This window comes from Hippoglossus hippoglossus, chromosome 18 (assembly GCF_009819705.1).
Source record: "Hippoglossus hippoglossus isolate fHipHip1 chromosome 18, fHipHip1.pri, whole genome shotgun sequence".
Classification (NCBI taxonomy): domain Eukaryota; kingdom Metazoa; phylum Chordata; class Actinopteri; order Pleuronectiformes; family Pleuronectidae; genus Hippoglossus; species Hippoglossus hippoglossus.
Window position 1 is genome coordinate 6,672,923 of NC_047168.1, and position 15,507 is coordinate 6,688,429.

A 15,507-nucleotide genomic window follows, 5' to 3' on the forward strand; every position below is an offset into this window, starting at 1 on the left:
GGGGCCAGAGAGGGAGAAAAACGCTATAGCTATAGAATATTATACAAAAAGGCACCGTCTATAAACTGTAATCAAAGACATACCCTGCAATTACAACCTCCTACCTTTTTCTTAGTCTGATACTTTGATTTGTGCTCCAAGTCACAATACGCCCGAGTTAGAAATTCCCAGGAAACTTTGTTGTGCAATATTATCGTCTCCGCATGGTGAACGCTGAGCCTTCCTGATCAATCTCACACTTATTAGCTAGTGCATCACAAGGAGGGAGATAAAAGTCAGAAGAAACATTTGCCTGCTTTGAATTTTAAATTGAATTTGAAGTGTTACTGGATGGTATAGCAAAACTGAGTGTTAAGAATGAATAAAATGCGCCTGGTCAAAGAAAAATCCCCCCCCCAAAAAATTGAATTGCACCTCTGCATTGCGGCACACTGGCCCTCATCCACTGGTCAAAGAACCCACTAACATCCACTAACATCTGGCTTTTGTCTGCAATGGGAATGGATACAATTGGCATTCACTCCCAGGTCAAATGATTCTGTAGACACAGGTTTTAATCGGCTCCGATCGGCAGTGATGGAAACATGACACCCGGGTAAAAGCTGGCAAGTCAGCGAGGTGAGAGAGCGCCCAACACATTTTTCCCAAACAGCCTCGCTCCTTTTTTGCCTTTCTACAATCTTACGCGTTGATTAAATTCTCTTTTTTTTTTCTGTCTAAACGAAGAGGAAACATGGAGTGGCAAAGGCTGACAACCTCAACTGACAGGACGAATACCAACCAAGCTGCTGCACCTTATTAAAACCTGATACATGATACAAATCTCATCTTTTGTAATTCTTAACACAAGGGGGGGTTTATTTCACAGCTTAAACAAAAGCAGGTCAGAGCAAACCAGAAAGGGAACCAAAAGTCAAACAGGAAGCAAATCGAAACAGACGGGAAGCAGACAGACACGAGCACAGAGACGATGAGAGAGTGGTGGATAGATGACAATGATTTCATGTAGGTTACACACGTCCAATGAGGCTACATGTGTAGTAAATTGAGGTGAAATTGCGAACAGAGCCGGAGCGGAGATGGAGCCGTCCAGATGTCAGGCCCACACTTCACATGTGGCTGTGGTTGACCTCCCACCTCTCTCCTCTCCCTCCCTCCATCCATCCCTCCCTCGCTTCTCACCACTCTGTCAGGATGTCAGCGGTGTTTCTCGGCATGGTGTCACAACTTCGCAGAAGCCCGAGCTTTCTCCTTCCTCCTCCTCCTCTTTCTCATCTCTTAGACATCGTTTCTTCTGTGTATCTAACTTGGAACTAAGCTATCCAGTTTATAAAAACACCAGCTCACATGCACAATCGGAATGAAAGCGGAGCCCATTGTGCTTTCCTGTAAAAGGTCTAAATGACAAAGCACATCTACTTACGACAGAGATCCATTTCTAAGGAAAGAGACATTTTCCTTTTGAAAAATGGGCTGTCACGTTTCTAGGTGTAAAGTGCTTTCCAAGCTGTTATGAAATCTTCTTGCCTTGTGTTGGGACTCTCATATATCAAATTTAGTGCACGTAATAAATGCGAACACGTGAACAGTGCAGAGTTGGTTATTGTTCCCTGCTCGTGATCCTTCGAGGCTGCTGCAGTGTCTGTATCGTCGGAGGCCATAAGTGAAAAAAATAAGACAGCAAATAAGCAGCTGCTCAACACGTCCCAACATGCAGACGACAAAATATACAGGAAGAACATTTGTAAGAGGGTATAAGGGATGTGTAAAGGTCTTTGCACGCCAACGCTGTGTTATCTGTCCAGAATTGCACATTTAAAAACAAATACAACCTCACGTTGTCTCAGTTCAATTCGCTGCGCTTTTTCGCAAACTTATCAACATTCACCACCATTTTCTGACATATAACAAGCACTGATAAGTAATTTTGGAATTTTCTGACATAAATCAGCAAACTTCAGCGACTCAGTCCAGCTCAAGGCCTTAGGGGACAATCATGAGTTGGTGGAAGGGGGTTATTTCACAGCACCCCAGTGAAACGCTAGCATGGAGGAGTTCAAAGCGAAGAAAAACATCTCCTTTTTGGGAAGAATATGGGTTTCATCTTAGTTCTGATAGTTTGTTTGAATTGCTGTTTGTAAAAAAACAATCGTCCCTTCAAACGCCTACAGCTTCCCAGTTGAAATTTGCTGTAACACACATCTGACTGTGGAGAGGAGCTGACAGAGGCCTGTGTCACTTCGACTCATTCAACAACCTGGCAGCAGTGTGGAGATATTTCCCTCTGATATAAAAATGTCCTCCTGAGCCCAGAGGGGACAAAGTGCAGCTTGGGAGCTTGTGGCTGTCGTCCGATACACAAACGTGCTTATTCATCTTTTAGATTTGATGGGGGTAATGAAAACAGCAGCTCAGAAAACGCCTTCAGGTCATTCGTGAAAAGGGGGAAGTGTTTACCGTCGGTCTGGTTTGACAACACGCCACTGATAAACACTGGTGCACAATGGCAATATCCCCAGCGTCCTCAGGTGTAGCCTGGATCTTCCTTTTCTGAGGTCCTGACGAAACAATCGCAGCCAAATGACAGGAAACAAGCCTGAAATTTGACATTTTATGGTCCGTCATGTTTCACTTACGTTACAGGGGAGCTGCAGCGGTGCCAAAACCTCTAATCTCAAAAAGATGTTCGATACCCAGAGCTCCATCAAATTAATGAGCAGCTTGTGAGGCTGGGCGACTCTATTCAAAACCCCCTTTTTTTCCTTGTAATTGTGCAAACTGAACGTAAACAAATCATGTACAGAAATGTGGAGGGGGGGGGGGGGGGGGGGGGTTTGATAGAAAGTGCTTGGTTTGATAGAACCTTCCTGCACAATGCTCAGCACAGCAGCTTTGCACTGTGTGCAAAGCTGCTGGAAAAGTGGTCTCAGACTGTATAATAATAATGCAAACACTCGGCAAAGCAGGCAAATGTTAACGCTATCGGTTAGGGTGATTATTTATTTGACTTCTGTGTACTTTTTAAGATTCGTATCAAAGCACTCCGAGGCACGTTTGACAGAGAGCCAGGCTGCTCTGTAGACAAACTGTCTGTCTGTGTTTGTTTAATTGGTTGTTTAGGAGGAATTTTAACTGAATTCCAGTCGGAATTTGTCTAAATTGAATTGTGGCCGAGGCCGCAGAGGGCGGGGCGGAGCGGCAGCGGCTGAGGGAGGGAGGGAGGGAAATGGTTGGGCTCCGGAGCCTCGCAACAAGCTCCAACAGGAAGTCGTTCAACGTTGAAACACACACCCAGAACAAAACAACCACACACGCACACACGCATGCATACGAGCACACATGTGTACACAAGCCGGAGCGCAGGAGAAAGAGGGTCAATTTAGACTGCATTCCTACTCCCCCCTACATGAGTCACTATGTGTGAGTGTGTGCATGTGTCAGTTGATGGTCCTACAGTAGAATTCCCAAGGCCATTGAGAAACAGAGGTTTTGTTGTGAGACCAGCAGATAAGAAGGGGAAGAGACGACAGAGGCTGCTGGATGATAGACGAGTATGGGCAACGGGAGAAGAGGAGGATGAATGAAGGAAGGAAAAAAGAGAGCATGATTTATAAAGGGACAAGAGGAAAGGAGGTGGAGGACAGGAGATGAAGGAATAAAGCCACGTGGAAGACGGACATAGTGATGGGGAAGAGGGGGAAAGAGGGGGAAAGAGAGGGATGGGGTCAAAAGTCGGGTTTTCATGTAAACAAACAGCACTGGCCTGAGGCACCCTCTGGTGTGTGTGTGTGTGTGTGTGTGTGTGTGTGTGTGTGTGTGTGTGTGTGTGTGTGTGTGTGTCCTAATTCTTTTTCTCACTTTGCTAAGTCCTTAAAGGAACATACCAAGATTTTGTGACAATAGCCCATCGGGGATTATCTAAAATAACCACTCTGTTCCCATCACAACATTCACCTCCGAACTTACTCCTACACAAACGCTCCTCCTCTAAGGGTTTTACTAGATCACAGTTTGATCAGGTTATCAATGCATCTTGAATATCAACTATAGTTAATTCTAAGCAATGTCAGAATAAAACTATTTATAGAAGTCGTTTGGTTATTATTTGCACAATTTGGCTGAAATGCACTGAGTCATGCTTCATTTGAAATAGATAACTTTCAGTGTCCCCAGGGTCTCTTCTGAAGAAAATGCATTTTAGAACTATGCACCATTTGTACAGAAATAAAAAGTTTCAAAAATGTCACTCGATTCAAAGATTTGAATATGCTGGGGTTTTTTTTTAATAAGCTTCTGTTTGGGACAAGTAGAGGCGTCCTTCTTGGGACAGTAGCAGGAGGATTAACAGGTAAAGAAACTGCTGAGTCCATAAAATATCAGAAATGAGAACTTGCCTCTTCTAGTTGTTTGTTTTGTTCAGCTCATAGTGAAATACTCATAATATATTTAATGTTTTATTTATGTTTATCTATAATAAAGATTTTGGATTAACTGTAAAATATCAAGCCTCAGTTAGATTTCTTTGATCAAAATCCATAGCCCTGATAACTAAATGCTTTACCACTACTGAGGATGTAAGAGTGAGATAATAATCTCAATGGCAGCACGTCTACCACACTGTGGACCGTACAGTTTGCTCTAAGTTCAGGCCAAGCAGAAGCAGTGTTTTCAGTCACATTGAGAATTTATAGAGGATGTGAATCTGATCTCCTGGAGCAGGATAACTGCACTGAATGAACTGCACCTTTCACTTCAGCTCGAGGAGAGTAAAGAACCAACTGGCTGGAGATCAAATCTGTATCTTCTCAGCCATGGTTTTTTATTTCATATACAACAATGGAGCATTTTGGCATTTACCGCCCGACTCAAATGTGGGTTTTTTTTCTCTCTCTCATCTCTCCCACGATCCTCCTCCCCTAAACTTGATCCCTCTCTCTCTCTCTCTCAATTTATCCTCCATAAAACGTTTGTGTGTTCTAGAGGAAAAACGGCAAATAGAAGTGGGAGACGGGATGAAAGATAGAAGGGGAGAAAGATGGCACATGTTTTCAAGTGTTCACACACTTAATCACCAGCATAACCATTTCCTGGGAATTCCCTTTGAGAGAGAGAGCGAGCGAGAGGAGACAGAGAGAGCTGGTGTGCATGTTATAGAGAGAGCGAGAGAAAGGAAATCAAAAGGACATGGCATTCACTGTTTGCGTGACAAGACCCGTCTTTGGAGGCCAGACATACACACTAGTGCAGACACATGCGCATTCACGTCATTATTGCAATGTGTGGGGCTCTGTTGCTGAGAAGTTATTTACTTCCAAGTACTTAAGTTGTCCATTTCTTAATGGCCCTTGGCAGCAGTTTGAACGTCTGTGTGTTTTGTGGGCGCGCAAGTGTAAACAAAACACCTGACCAGATATCTGCAAAGTTATGGTAACACCTTTATTAGAAGTACACAGACTTCACCCTGAAGGATTGTGATTATCCACACACATGAACACTCGCTGGCACGCACATCTTGGATGCATCTCTGTTGTAAAGCCACAACAGGGGTTTCCAAATGGAAGACACAGGCCTCCAGTTAGAGTTCATCAGCCTCGGAGTTAATCATTGATGGACACACACACCTACTTTCTCTGTGGAGAAGAGGGCAGAATGGCCTTGTCCCCTATCTGTGCAACACACACACACACACACACACACACACACACACACACACACACACACACACACACACACACACACACACACACACACACACACACACACACACACACACACACACACACACACACACACACACACACACACACCATTGACTTCCATTCATTGTGGACAGCCAAACCAAAACCGTATCCCTAACATTAACCTTAACCTTTGCCTCATTACTTACTTTTACCGAATGGCGTTCACTTCATTGTTGTTGTTTTATGATAATATTGTATCTTTGATCATTTTTTATTGCCATTCATTTTAAATGCTGTTTTATTATAGTTTTTTCTGTCCTTGATTTTAGATTATATCACTCGCTGTCTGAATTTTTTTTAATTCTATATTATTTTTGCCTGTTGCTTTTGTTGTTTTGTATTATTGGATTTATCTATTTGACCTCGTTGTGCAGCGGTTGGTTTGAAAGATGAAATACAAAATTATTATTATTATTACCAAGCTTTGGTCCCTGTGAGGTCTACTGGTCCTGACAAGGTCAGTGTTTATACTGGGAAAAGATCTCACCAGCTTTATTATGGTGAATGACACAGGCAAGTGAATGCCAGGGTGGCTGGACAGCTTCTGAAGCAAAACGCGGAAGCAACAGTAGAGCAAAGTACAAACAATTAAAACCTCGGTGTAGGTGTGAACAAGTTCATTAAGTTTATAAAAAAGTAGGTGACATTTCTGTGCTTGTGCCATAAACACAGACTTTTCCTCATACCCAGTTGAAGAGGTGTTATCTATACTCTCCATAGTCCACCAAGGAATGGAGGCACAAACCCAGAAGGACAGATGAGAAGAGAAAGAAAGGAGAGTGTGGGAGCTCAACCTGAGCCTGAAGAAAACCGGCTTGACAAGAACGCAACACAATACAACACATTCAAGCACTGCTGCTGGCAACTACAGAGGAATTCTATCTGATTAAAACACACACACACACACACACACGCACGCACGTACGCAAATAGAGTGGGGCACCTGTATTCGAGGCAGGGTTGTGAGTGCGCACACACACACCTGCACACCGCACGCACTCATCTCTCACTCACTCACGCACACGCACACACACGGATCTCGCGTGTCACTTCACAACACCGGGCCTAAACTGTCAGAAACAGGCTGTCACGCCTCATGTTGCATTTGAATCAAAGGCTGGGGCACTTCTGGATCAATAAACAACACTCTGGCTTGTTTCAATAAAGTAAACCCTTTGTTTTCTGAGCTCAGGACCGGTTCCAAACATGTCCCCCCTCACCTCGTCCCACTTGATGAACTTCCCTCCCTTCTTCAGCGTTTCGTGGACGCACACGGGCTTCAGCTGCAGCGCGTGGACTCCCGGCTTGGCCCCGGCCATGGCGAGGGACTGCCTGCCCGGGCGCCGACGCCTAAACTCCGGCTGCGGCGAGCTGGACTCCTCGGAGGGAACACAGAAGCTCCCCTCTTCCTTCCTCCGCCGGCGTCCTTGTGTCTTCTTTTCCGGGGAGAGGGTGCTGGCAGGGACGCGGAGGCGCAGGGGGAAAGTTCTTCAGACACCGAAAAGTTGAGGGAGCCTCGCCGAGAGTTCGGAGAACATGAGGAGTCAGACCCACTGAGGACTCGGCTGCTCCAGCGCGCACCGCCGCTATCTTGTCCGCGTCCACGCACCGCGGCGGCGCGCCTATAACTCCCCTTTTATTCTAGGCTTTGATTCATATGTTTGTTTATTCATCAGTCGCGACACTCGAGCGATCCTGTCCTTCCTTCCTCCCATCTGCTCCTCTCCCCTACCAACTTTCTCCGCTTCCTCACTCTCTTTTCTCCTCCTCCTCTCCTCCCTGCATGTTTTCTGCGAAGGGGGGGGAAAACGGAGAAGATTCCAAGAGGAGAGCGAGAGAGAAAGAGAAAGAGAGACGGCGTCAGATTGAGCTGAGTGAATGAGAAAGGAGGAGGAGGAGGAGGAGGGTTGTCAGAGTTTGTGAAGAAGGGGTGTGTTTTAGTTCAGTCCTCTGCCTGCCTGCTTGTCTGTCTTCTCAGACTTACACTGACAACTAATATGAACATGATACTGCAGTGGGCACATGTGTCAAATTTGTTAAATTTCTGCACACACTTTTCCAAATGCAATCAAACGGTGAGCTGGAACTTAAAGGGTTGAGCCAGTAAATTAACATTTGTACTTCCATAACGTTAGGGGAATTCCAGGAAACTTTGGAAAAAGTCAATATTAAAGCAGCAGAGGTCAGAATATCCTGACTTTTGGTCAGCTCCCACACTTCCCATCATGCATCTTTCATTAGACCCTACTTCCATGGTAAAGTGTGGCGTGGGACCCATTTTTCGTTCCGAGCATGAACAATCCCAAGAGAAAACTAACCAAGTCTGTTTATTGTGTCTGAACCCGACCTGTAACATAAGCTAAGAGTTTGTGTTACCCTTTCTGTGGCACACATTGTTATCGCTTGTTTTACCTGAATAAACCTCCATGTGTAAAACAGGCTTTTCAGCAAATAGCTTCTGATGAAACGTTTTTGTCTCAACTGTATTACACAACTAGGGTAATCTTTTTAACTTTGAAAAACTTCCTTCAGAGCTGCAGAAGACATTATAGCTACAGCTGAGCAATAGTGTCCATCAAGAGTAACCTGACCTTTAAAACCTGGGGGTTGCCTATTTGACGAGCCCTTGGGCACCACAGCCTTCAGCAGATATGAAACTCAAGTGTAGGCTGTATATAAAGATTGACGTAGAGTTTCCGCTTCCTCCCACTGTCCAGAATTGAAGCCAAAATATCCCGGACATGAACACTTCCATCTTGCTCGATTGGAGCCAGAGTCTGTACAGTCGCGACCGAGCGATGGAGCACTCGACCAATCATGAGGCAGTCTCAGCTGTCAATCATGACGTTTCACTCACATTCACAACACTTGGACATACATCAGTGTGATAAGAACTACCTTAAATGACAAAAATCATCTTTAAGGAAAATGTATTTGATGTTCTCTCACTTTTGAGTTTAGCCCATGTCCCATCTGCTAACATGGAGGAGATTGGTGGGAACTGCTGCTAACCATTGGCGCATTATATCTGCTCTTCTTGGACTGTGCAGGAGCGTAATCAAAGGGCTCCTTTAAGTCTTTGAATCACCTTTAATTGCTTTGAGTTGTTTTCCCTGGTGCTGACAGTGACAGATTACTGCTGCAGTCGGTAATGTTATTAAAAAATATGTTAGCCGTTATCACAGTTATTGGAAAGCGCTAATCTGCTTAGAGTTCATTTCAAAGCGACAGGCCGTAAGTGCTAGGGCTACTCCGGCAGCCAGATTGTGAGATTAAAGTCATATTGTATGAATGATGATGTGAAATCTGAATTATATAAAGAGGAAATCATCTAGACTAGAGGCTCTCAGGAAGTCATCCCGAGGAAGTCATCAGGTAACTTTCCGCCCGTGTCAGTAGCAGCGGATCATGATTTTAAGAAGCGTGAGAGCTAAGGAGGTTCCAAAGCTACAGTCCAATCCTGTCCAAATCCCACTGCCAAGCAACATTACAACTTGGGCTTCTCATAAAGAAAAAAAAAATCACTATGGAGCAACAGATTTTTTGGCAACCGCTCTCCTTCTCCGACTCCCCTAACTACACCCAGCAGGAATGTCTGCTATGCTGCAGCCTGCTGACTGACTGATGGAGGGACTTACTGTTGGTTTTTCCTTGATCAAAACCATAGAGTGCAGGAGGAAATAATAAAACAATGCACAGGAATCAATCAGAAATTATTCACTGTACACACACACACGTTCATATTTGTGTGAAGGAAGTGCCGTACTCCTGCTGGACCCTCAGGAGGTGGAAGATACATTAACAGTTTAGCAGCAGAGCAGTTTGTGTGCTTACGTGTGTGTTTGGGGATAACTGAGCTGTAACTGAGTCCCAGTAGACTCGCTGATTAATCTGATCTCGACAAACCACAGGCACAGACACGCACAGGCACACAACCTCTCAGGTAACAACAAACAAAAACAAGATGGAAACATGCATATGCATACTTTCAACGGAGCGGCACACATGCATAAAGCTGGGATATTGTGTTTCTCCGGTGCATAATGAGATGCACGCACACGCACACACACACACACTCACACGCACACACACAGAGAGACACACTATGTTGGGTTGCATCTGAAGTGCAGGCACCTGTGGTGTCATTAGGCACTGCCTCTGTCCTCCACTCACACCACTCTTACCTTCTCTCTCTTTTTTGACAAATACATTCTTTCTTTAGCTCTCTCTCTCTATTTCATCTCTGCTACATCTAAACCAGCCCTGTCCCTCCTCTGTGTTTTTCCCCGTGCCGTGTCTCATTCCAACAGGTGTCCCTCTCCTCTGTGACATAATGTGGCTCATGTGCATAAATATGGAGTGAGGATGAACATTATACTAGATTTTGTAGCAACAGTACACGTTGTCCCACAGATTTGCTGTAGCAGAGCATTGCAGGCCACGTGTTGCTGATTGCATTTGAACAGAAAGCACGCTGAGTCTACCAGTTGTGAAAGCGTGATATGAATGAACTTTGCCATGTATTTCTCACACAGCTGTAGTGAGGAGAGGGGGTGGGGGGGGAGGGGGGGGAGGAGGAAAGAGGGGGATGGAGCTGAGGAGAAAGGGAGAGAAAGAGGACAAGTAGAGCTAAAGGAAGTATCATTAAACAGAAAAACAAACCACACTGGAATGAATATGAGATCTAATCATGGTCAGGCTGTGGTTCACTGCAGCGAGGAATCCACTTTATTTGGTCTGTTTTGTACACAGGGAAAATCTAAGTGTTTGAATTAAAGGTGAGGAGGAACGAAAGAAAAAGTGAAAGCAGAGGTGAAGAGAAGGAGGAAGGAGTTTAGAAGAAGAGTAAGCTCAGAAAAAAAGGACTCGTACTCTGTTTGAATAGGAGACAAAAGCAGGGGAGCACAGAGGTTAAACTTGGAAGGAAGTGAGGGACGGAGACACAGGGAAAAGAGAAGACCTCAAACCCCTCCTCCCTCCCTTCAATATCTGTCTCCTTCCCTCTTTCTCTATCTCTCTCCCTCTCTCTTGAGTAACAGCCAGATCTTTCTCTCCGACGCAAAGCCAGGGACTCACAAAGACACATTGTATACAGACACAGAGGCATATTCACTGCCCCGTCTCTCCACACACACACACACACACACATGCACACGCACACGCACGCGCACACACTAGCTTTAATGGGAACGGCCTGACTCAGTCAACAGTAGCAAAAAAAAAACTTCATCAGATTACTCCTGAGATGTCAACCTGGAATCACTGACAGGTCACTGGAGACGGGACCCATCTGTCTCCTTAACATCTCAGGGTTAGTGTCAATGTGTTGGGAAGAAAAACTGTCATGTGGGCATCATGCAGGCAAAATGCATGAGGACGAATCGGACGGATATGACCCTAAAAACACGATTAACTTTCATGAGAGAACCATTCATTACTGTCAACTTTGTCCAAATCACTTTAGTCTTTTCCACAACTGAATCACTTAATATCGACCATTTGGCTTTTACTGCTCAGCTGCCTCTGTGTGGCTGCATCACAATTCTATGCTGCTCTCTGGTGGTTATATCCTTTCACTACATCCCCTGCATTCAGAGCTGGCTGGATTGTGCAATCATCAGGAATGTGGATTTAGCCAGTTTTAGCTGCTGCAAGCACACTGGGGGTGTAACCCACCTGTGTGTGTGTGTGTGTGTGTGTGTGTGTGTGTGTGTGTGTGTGTGTGTGTGTGTGTGTGTGTGTGTGTGTGTGTGTGTGTGTGTGCGCGCGTGCGTGCGTGCGTGCGTGCGTGCACACTTATCACCAGTAGAAACCTGTGTTAAGCGTGTTTCCAAAGGTGAATGAAATGTTTCATTCCGGTTTCCATTCCGTTTTGTGGATTGTAACTTTCTTATACATTGTGATATCGTGAGCATTCCTCCAGAGAATAATTCATGGGTCTTGATGAAAAGAATCAGGCATGTTTATGGGGACTGATATTCAGGAGAAATTTGTTGTGGATCCAAATAAAAATCTCGATCTAGTGATTTTAAATGTGGTCTCATAAGGGGACTGTTGGGCCGTGGCAGAGGGAGGCACTCTGCTGAGAGCCACTCTAGTTTTACAGAGTTTGTTTTGTTTCAGTGAGGCCCATTGTGGTGCCCTCCGCAAGACGTCTGTGGAGGTCTAATATTTCATTAGAATATTTAATTGCAATTATAATAGTTTCATGATACTGTTGTAAATCAAATTTAACTGTATTATCCTTATTTTACCTTTTCAGGGTTTGACGTAGAACATGATTAATTATATTCTCTGTGTGTTTGAACTTCATGTGTTTCAACATTATCAGGTCACTGTTCATCTGTGTCTTTAGAGCCTCCACATTGACATTTTCTGAGGAGCCGGTGTTTCAATATGATTCTTTGATTTTCTGATCATTTTCTATGATCACATAACTTTCAGTGTCTGCTTTAGGCCTACTCCGACAGAGAGAGTGTCTTTGGTAGCAGACGTTCCAGCAGAGCAGGAAGGACTTGACAGGATTTGACAGACGCTCATTAATCTCACAGTTAATGAAATGTCAGTCCAACACTGTAGAGGTGTGTTCACCTGCTAAATATCACTGAAACAGGTGCAAAGGTCTATTCACGGCTGCTGCAGAAATGAAACTAACCACTATACCGCTTTTTATATCATTTGAGGATCAACATGTTTCCCTCTCAAAGCCTTCAGTGTTTTATTGGAGCACAGTGGGGCAATTTTGGCGACTTGTCCACAAGCAAACAGCTAGATTTAGAGTTGATATGATTTGCCAGGCAGTTGTTTAGTGCGTCTGAGCAGTGTATTTTTGTCGGAAACTAACTTATAAATGTAGAGAATCTTTCGTCCTCCTCCCTGGCACCCCTCCAGCTGGTGGTGTGTTAGGTAACCATGTGTGTGGCCTCTCCCTGACTCCGAGCCTGGTTCCAGTCATCTTCTGTTATCAGTGAATCTGCAGAGGTGCTGCGTGGTCTCCTCAGGTGTATTAGAGGAGAGGAAAAGTGTTTCTGTAATGACAAAATAAATATCATCTTATTCTTACACATGGGTAAACATGAAACAGCGGGAGACTGTTTATTTGTCTTCCAAAGTGAATATAATGCAGGGTAGTATAAATGTACCAAGAAATAACTGTCACATTCAGGCTGTTTAAACTCTTTTTTTGTCCTCTCACCAAACTGAAAACACAGAGGAATTGGCTGAACAGCGCCTTCATGTGGAAGGAAAACTCCTGATCCCTTATAGGGAAAAAAGCAGAGCGATCTTAGTATCTATCAGCTCCATTAGTCCATATGCACACATACAGTAAATAGATCAGAACAGACCAGGGAAGCCATGAATTCAGAACAGATTTGAGCTCGGAGTGATGTGTTCATACTGGAGGAGGAAGTAGAGACTGAGAGTCCATAACAGGATCTGTCCCTTCCCCTCACGTTCATTTGCAGCATGCCCGCAGGTGGAGGAAGTACTCACATCACGTCAAGTAAAAGTACCAATGCAACTATAAAAAAAAACTCCTGCAATGAAGTAAAATAGGTGAAATAGAATTTATTATCAAATCATTATGCAAATAATGTCCCCTGAGATTGATGTTATCATCTATATACACTTTTAAGTTTTCAATAATGATGCAATTACGTATAAGTAGCGTTTTGTTAAACCAGTTTTAACTACTTTCCTACATTCCCAAACTAAAGGGCTCAGGCATGAACAAAATAAAGAACATTTCTCTAAAGTTGGATTTTTTGTTTTTTGTGGGGCAATATTTCATCATTTCACATCTTTAGACCTCAGGTTAAGTGACAAGCCACTTTTGTTTTTGTAAGCAGTAACAAACCCTAGACTTTAAACTGTTATTCCACATTTTAGGATGTTTTTCTTAATAATGATGTTTTAACCATGGGAATGAAGGAGCGACAGAAAATGAGAATACCTGAGTAAATAAGTACCTAACAATACAAACACCACGATGTTGTCGAGCAAAGAGAGGACTTTGTATCTTCTTTAACTCACTTCTGATGGAGAGACGTCAGAATCATGCACCTCTCATTTTCACTTGAGCTAAGCTCCTGATAAAAGTGTGAGGCAACACCGGGGTCTGTGTCGGCTCTGTGTCCTGTACAGGCCTCCCACGGTGCTTAAGTCCCCCAGCAATGTCCAGTCTTTATTCTCTGTGTAGATTCCAATAAGCTCGCAAGTTTGAGGTTCTTAGCGAGATTACCCGAGCCCCTGACATGACTTTTGCACACGTACATACAAACGGTCTCCAAGGTCACCACAGATTTAATATTACAAGCTAAAATCACCCTGACCTCTCTCTGCAGAGGTCGGTGTCCGACGTGGAGTTGACACACTATAATATCCCTGATGCAGATACATGCAGCTTCGCATATACTGGTGACACATTAGGGTGAGGCTTTTGTCAAGTGGTTGGTTTAATGGGAACTGTATTACTTTTGTGTGGCATGTGAAAGAGTATTTGTATATCGAAAAAAAAGAGCATGGGAATGTTTAAGTTAGTTGTGTGTTTGTGGGTTTCAGGTATCATGTTGTGCGGACCATTATAGGGACTAGACAAAAAGCAATTCTCCAGAAAGTAAATCATTAAATTTTAAAGTGTAGACATGTTTTAAGGTTTAGTTTTAGGTTTCAGTTAGTTAGGGTTATGCAAGTAGTTACATGATGAAGGTTTGAGTAAGTCTTCAGGAAATCAATGTCAGTCAATATGATGTCTTCTGAAGTCATGGAGACACGTCTGTGTGTGTGTGTGTGTGTGTGTGTGTGTGTGTGTGTGTGTGTGTGTGTGTGTGTGTGTGTGTGTGTGTGTGGGTGGGTGGGTGGGTGTGTGTGTTGCCGGTCCGCCTGTGCTAACTCAACTGTAAGTTTCAGACATGCTCACTGAATAATTCAGGTTTTTCCGTCTTGTTGCCATGGCTGTCCATTAAAATGATACACACTCACAGAAAAACACTCTGAACACACACACACAAACACACACCATGAAAACACGAAAGCACACACTCACATGGAGGGAAGTCGCTGACTTTTGCCTCCTCCTTCACTAAGCCACTCTATTACGATTAAATCTCTTGTTATTAACCAGCGTAGCCAGGGTGTGTGTGTGTGTGGGGGGGGGGGGGGGGCTCCCTGCTGTTACAACACAATGGACATCGTGTGTAGAAATGTGACTGGCTTCCTGTTAATGGAAAACACCTTCAGAGTATTTTTAATCCTTAGTGTAGCCTGTTAGATGAAACATAAAAGTTAAATTCCAAAAGCAACCCAAAACAACAGAATCCAGACGCTGCAGCTCCTTTCCACTCACGGTACAGTGTGTGATCTTTGAGCAGAAAAATAAAAATTCACACACATGTGATACACATTTTTCTCTGTTTTTAAATGATGCAAAGTATCAAGGTTGATCTTTTCCAAAAGTGTGAAATGTAGGCATGACATTTTCCCCTGTAAACATCTCAGGCATAGTTGAGACTGGGAGGACATTTAAAAAGTCGTGAACCAGTCAAATGAGCATGTTTGAAGCAGTTAGGGCCTGGGGGCAAACTGGAAACTTGTGTAAGCACTGTGTGAAGACAAAAAGAGCAGCACGATGCACTATGACTATGTGCACACAAAGATAAATACATAAACCGGTCGAGGCAGAACTGTTGGTTTCTCTACGATACTTTGAGGCCTCAACCTTGCACTTCTGTCGGACCCTTGCCGTCCCATGTTCTGTAGGTTGAGG

General features: G+C 44.0%; 1 protein-coding gene across 1 annotated transcript in view; it reads right to left on the bottom strand.

Annotated features, from left to right (window-relative positions):
• The window catches only part of plcb3 (phospholipase C, beta 3 (phosphatidylinositol-specific)), a 44,169-nt gene extending 36,610 nt beyond the window's left edge, over positions 1-7,559 (bottom strand). The window contains exon 1 of the mRNA XM_034569450.1: positions 6,962-7,559. Coding sequence (XP_034425341.1) covers positions 6,962-7,060 — 99 coding nt within the window. The 5' untranslated portion in view covers positions 7,061-7,559. The remainder of the gene's footprint in view (positions 1-6,961) is intronic.
• Positions 7,560-15,507: the final 7,948 nt, after the last annotated feature.